Consider the following 6,149-nt stretch of genomic DNA (forward strand, 5'->3'; position numbering starts at 1 on the left):
AATTTTTCTTTTACTTTTCCAAGAGGGTAGTGTACTGAGGGGAGAGGTTGGGAGGGGAGAAAAGTGCAACAATGAATGAATGGAAATCCAAAATCTCTGTAAATTTTCATTGAACTTAGTAATAAATTAAAAACAAATAAACAAACAAAAGAATAGCTCCAAAGATGATGGGAGGCCCGGGTGGGGGTGCCTGCTTATCTCTGAGGGTAGGTAAAGGAGAGTTAGTCCTGTTTTGAAAGAATTGTTGCTGACAATTTGATAATATTATGTCTTTATCTTCATCTGGTTCTGTGTGTCTCTCATCATCAGCTACGATCTAATCACGGGGATCAATGCTCACTCAGTTCCTGTTCAGAGCGTTGAGATCAGATCAGAAGAACTGGTGGAAAAACACACCCCACCGCCTCGCTGTGTAACCAGGAGCCAACTGAAATGCAAGACTGTTTGAAGGAAGAGCGCCCTCAGTGCGCAGACTGCTTCAGCTGGAGATGGCCAATCCCGCCCAGAGAAAGCAGTTGAGCTGAGCTCAATGTGGAAAAGAACCCCTGCTAGTGCGGCGGTTAAAGTCCTTGCCTGCTGTTCCAAAGGTCAGGGATTTGAACCCACCATCCTCTCCGTGGGAGAAGGACGAAGCAGCCAGCTTCTGGAATGGCCATGCCATGAGGTTGTTAGGAGCTGGGATTACCCAGCTGCCAGTGGGTTTGTGTTTGGGTCAGTTTTACAATATTCTGCTTCTTCACTTAGAGTTCATGAAGCCTAGTGGCTAATAGACCATGTGACACCTCCCAGCTGACCATCAGGGCCCTGGCTGGAGAGTAGGTTGTGCTGACAGCTGGACTTCTGAGTGCATTTGGAGAATCATGGTGGTGCCGACCAACTGTCCACCTCTTTTCAGAAGGGTGACGGTCATATCCTTCACCAGGGAACTCTGGGGACATCACACTGATTCTTCTTGGAGCACAAAGCGTTGACACAGTAACTGAACCAGCTCCAGATATGAGTTATTTAGATATGAAACAACAGTAGGGGCACTGGGCCCACTGTGTGGTGACAGCGATGGCTCCACAATCTTTCTCTTAGTGTCCTCCTTTTACCGGGTTAATGAACATTTCTGTGCTAGAATTTGCAAAGTGCTCTTCACTGGTTCTCTTCAGTCAGAGAAATGCCAGTGTTAGCAGAGGTCAGAAGTACAGGAGGCCACTGCTGCCAAGTGGCCTGTGACTCAGAGTGACCCCTCTCATCTCTGAGGCTGTAAATCTTAACTGGAGCAGACCGCCACCTCTTGCTCCTGAAGGTTGGTAGATTTAAACTACCAACCTTTCAGTCAACAATTTAACACATAACTCACTACACCACCAACACTCTTCAGCAGAGTTCGCAGTTATGAAAATGAATGGTACAACTTACAGAGGTTAAGTGTCATTTCTACAGAGAGCTCTGCTGGCCAAGCAGTAAGAAGCTGTGTTGTAATCGTGAAGGCACATGGTTCGAATCCACCAGCTCTTCGATGGGAGAAGGATGGGCAATCACCTCCCACGCAATTTACTGCTTCTGAAAACCCACTTGAGGGTCAGCAATGGGTTAGTTCCGACCTGAAGGCACATGACAACAGCAATACAAGTTACACGTCATGCTTGGAAACGCAGAGGGTCAGCGGAAGAGGAAGACGTCCACCAGGGTGGACTGACAGAGTGTGGGCAGCAGTGGGTTCAAGAAGAGCGGCGACAGCGAGGAACGTGCAGGAGCAGGAACGGCTTCATCCTGCTGTGCATGGAGCCAACTTGAAGACACCTGGAAACACAGGCACGTGGGAGGAGCCCTGCTGACACACTGGCTTGAGCACTTGACTGCTACCTGAAAGGCTGGTGGTTCAAATCCACAGGAGAAAGACATGGTGGTCTGCACGTGCAGAGCAACTCTATCCTGTCCCATCAGGTCCTTGTGAATTGGAATCAAGTTCAGAGCAGTGGCTGGGCTAGACTTTCCACAGCAGGCCTATATCAGAGGTCAGGCAGTGGGAGCAGCACTGGCCACGCTTTCTTCTTTGCAACACGAGATTGTCATGATCAGACCCAGCTCGACAGCAACCAACAACAAACACTGAGTGCTGGGGCCATTTGTAACAGTCAGCATGTGGGCTGCATGCTCGTGGGAAGGCCAGGCCCTAAGCTCATCCACACCCTGCCCTCGCTTCAGCTACCCCGGTCTCTCATGGATTCACAGAAAACTTTTTAGAGAAACATGAGTCTGAGGAATCAGTGTTAATCTTCTGCTGAGCTCAGAAAGTGTTCCAAGAAGTTTTCATCAACCCGTAGATGACCTTCCAGTGGCTTTTCAGATGCTGTGAATTGCACGGGAGGAGATTGCCCATCTTTCTCCCTCAGAGCAGCTGGTAGATTCAAACTACCCACCATGGGGTTGGCAGTGCAACTCCTTATGCACTAGGCCACCACAGCTCCCTTTAGCCAACAAAATCTGCTCTAATTGGAGAAGCAAAGGCTTCCACCAGTCACTTAGGCGTGACCATGCTATGTTGGCCTTAATGAGGGCAGACACCAGCGGCCTCACCACCACAGGGCCAGCTCATCTGCTCTCCACACTGTGCGTAGGTGTTGTGGAGCCAGTCCCAACGTGTGCCAAATCCGCGCACGACAGATCAGATCGCTGCCCGATCGTGTGCCGTCCTCACCGTCTCTGCTGTGTGGAAGCCCCTCACCGCCGTCACCACGTCAATCCCTCCCATCCAGGCTCTTCCGCTGACGCTCTACTTGGACAAACATGACATCCTTCTCCAGGACCCGCCCCTCCTGAAGACATGGCCCGAGTACATGAGGAAACGTCGCACCATCTTGGCCGCTGAAGAGCACGCTGCCTGAACTTCCTCCAGGACAGATCGGTTCTCCATCAAGAAGAGCGACCAATGGGGCTTTTCTGAACCTTGGGACTGAGGTAGACAGGATGGTCTTTTGAAAATACCCACTGTATTATTGCTTGCAAAATGGCAAATTCAGAAATAAAGTGCAGCTTTATTCTGAAATAAAGAACCAGCCCAGATCCAGCGTCAAAGGGAATAGCCACTGCAATCCCATAAGTGCGAGGTTCGAATCCACCAGGTGCTCTGCTGGAGAAGGAGGGGCAATCTCCTCCTGTACCAGTCAGATCTGATTTGACGGTACACACACACAAAATAATAAAATAAAAAAAAATTTAAAAAATCAATTTATATGAATTTTTTTTTTTTTTTAAAGAGCAGCCTCAAATGTGGAAAGGGGCTGATTGTCATGGGGTTTGGCCTTTATTCTTCCGGTCTGTAATCATAGATCAGTTCTGGTGGCACAGTGGTTTAGGTGTTCAGCTGCTAAGTCAAAAGGTTGATGGTTCAAAACCACCAGCTGTTTCATAGGTGAGGGATGTGACTGACTGCTGTCTAAGATTGTAGCCTAGGAGACCCCAGGGGACAGTTCTGCTCTGTCCACTGGGGTCATTAGCCTGACAGCCACAGGTTTTGGTTGCTTAAGCCCAAGAAACCTGTGAGTTTGCACCCAAATCTCTATGTGACAGACTGGTTCCTGCAAGAACTTGACAAAGTACTCACTGAGTAGACAGATCACACAAAACCAATGACCGGAGGTGGTACAAATGTTTCATGTGCTCAGTGAATAGGGTTGCAATTTTCCTGTAGCAACTCTCTCATAACTGTCACATCCTACTGTTAACATGATAGATCGTTTTGATAGCAATATTGTTTCTTTTTGGATATTTATTCTGAAAGCATGAAGTATTTATTATGTGTTGTGTTGTTATTATGTGCCCTCAAGTTACAACTCACCCATTCAGGACCCTCTCAGGTTTTCAGAGGCTGTAAATCCCGTGACAGGAGATTATCTAACTTCCTTCCTTCCAGCTGGAGGTCTTGAACTGCTTGCTTTTGGGTTGGCAGCCATAACCAAGTAATGGTAACCACTTACCTGCGACCATGTGCCTGAAACCCCTCCCTGTAACCACATACCTCGAAAGGAAAATCTCTGTAATTTAGAGTGTGGCCCGGATGCTGGACCCCTGGTCCCTTCTGAGACTCCTGTTTGGGGGCACGCCTCACGTACCTCCCACCACACCATGCAGTGCTACTCACATCACTTCACCTGCTTTCCTTTCAGGAATGTCAAAATAAAGAGTGGACAGTGGTTCTTTGAGGAACGTGCCAAGAAATTTCCAACTGAAGGTAAGTACCCTTTTTGAAAAAAATTGAGGTGAAATATAACACCGATGTCCCCCTCCGGGCTATGCCGCGACCCCCATTCTCTCACGTTGCTCCACCAGCCACTCACCCTCTCTGACCTCGAACAGGGCCTCCCCTCCCTCCTCACCTCTTGTTTTGTGACATTGACTCCAATTCACAGTGACCTTACGGACAACAGACAATTGAGTCTTTTTTTCTTTGTTTATTATGATGTTGGAGAGCTCTGGTGGCCTAGTGGTAAGGAGTTGTGCTGCCAACCTGAAGGCCTGCAGTTTGAATCCACCAGTTGCTCTGTGGGAGGAGAGAGACGGGGAATCTCCTCCTGTGCAATTTACTGCCTCTGAAGACCTGCTGGAGGGCCAGCTATGGGTCAGCTCTGACCTGACGGCACACAACTACAACGTTGTGTTTGTTAGTGGTCTGGTTGTGAGGGGTTTTGTTTTCCTTAGGTTGCGTGTACGCCATACTGGGAATACATAGGCCATAGATTTCATTTGCTTTCCCTCTTCCAGACCATTGCCCAGCCCCTTATGTGACAGAACACATCCTCCCTCTCCAGTAGGAGCTGCACTTTATGGTCTGGTTCTGCCCCTCAGCGCACCAAGCGCAGAATGTTGTTTATGGCCCTTGTTCAAAATGATCATGGAGCATTGGAGGCCTGGGGCACGTGGGTGTCACCAGGACTTGACAGGTGGGGACAGGTATGAGTGAAGACACACTGGGGCTGTGGGAGAGGAAGCTGCACCGGATCTCTGCTCTGTGAGGTTATTCTAGGTGTATGCACAGTGCGATGTGTCAGTGTAGTTGGCGGCTGGAGCTGAAAGCCACAGGGGAAGTGACAGTGGCTGGTTAGAGACGTGCAGTGTCAGGCGAGATAGAGGATAATGTCTAAGGGCAGATGTGAGCCACAGCAGAAGATTGTGGGGCCAGCAGGGTGTGGGTGCTGAGATGTCCGAGGGAGAGGCACAGAGCTCCTCCCTGACCTGTGAGGACTGCAGGGCGATGTGGGGGCACAGACCACTTCCGTGACCCATGATAGAGAACCATGCAGGAGGATGGGGCCCAGGCCGATGAGAAGGACGGGGTGGCTGGTGACAGAGGCATGCAGAGGCAGAGGCCATGCGAGGTAGAGTTTTTGGCTGTCAGAAGAATGACTTGAGAGCGCATAATCCAGCTGTCCCTGAGCCAGCTGCTGGTGACCCTGTGTCAGAGCAGAACTGTGTCCCCTCCCCGGGATTGGCAATGGCTGAATATCTGGAAATAGATGAACTGTCTCCTGAGGAGCCTGTAGGTGGACGCAAACCACCAACCTTTCCATTAACAGCCATGTGCTCTGTTTGGGGCAGGTGCATGTCAGCAATATCAGCATATAGTCAAGGAGCAAAGGACAAAGGTCTCACAGGCAGACAGGAAGTCGGCCTCAAAGAGAACCTAGAACCCTGCAGAGGAAGTTATGTGCTCTGTAAGCTTGTCATTGTTGTTGTTGACAAATGTCGTCAAGCTGATTTGGATCCACAGAGACCCTAGCTACACCTGGACGAAACACTGTCCAGAGCTGCACCGTCCTCACACCTGTCACCACACACGAGACCATTGTCCAGCTGCTGTGTCAATCCATCTCCTCGAGGGTCTTCCTCTTGCTGGTTGACCCTCTGCTTTATCAAGCATGATGTCCTTCCCCAGAGACCAGCCCCTCCTGATAACATGGCCCCAGCACAGGAGCTGAAGCCTCACCCACCACCCTCACTTCTTTCTTTTCCTTTCTCTCTTTCTCTCTCTCTCTCTCTCCCTTCCTTCCTTCCTTCCCCCACCACCCTCACTTCTTTCTTTCTTTCTTTCTTTCTTTCTTTCTTTCTTTCTTTCTTTCTTTCTTTCTTTCTTTCTTTCTTTCTTTCTTTCTTTCTTTCTT

General features: G+C 49.5%; 1 protein-coding gene across 2 annotated transcripts in view; it reads left to right on the forward strand.

Moving 5' to 3' along the window:
* The window catches only part of SYTL3 (synaptotagmin-like 3), a 76,179-nt gene that overhangs the window by 13,463 nt on the left and 56,567 nt on the right, over positions 1–6,149 (forward strand). For both annotated transcript variants that reach the window (XM_006882763.1, XM_006882764.1), the window contains exon 3: positions 4,158–4,222. In XM_006882763.1, the coding sequence (XP_006882825.1) occupies positions 4,158–4,222 (65 nt within the window). The remainder of the gene's footprint in view (positions 1–4,157; positions 4,223–6,149) is intronic.

Source organism: Elephantulus edwardii, unplaced genomic scaffold (genome assembly GCF_000299155.1).
Source record: "Elephantulus edwardii isolate Elephantulus edwardi_28Jun2011 unplaced genomic scaffold, EleEdw1.0 scaffold00024, whole genome shotgun sequence".
NCBI lineage: Eukaryota > Metazoa > Chordata > Mammalia > Macroscelidea > Macroscelididae > Elephantulus > Elephantulus edwardii.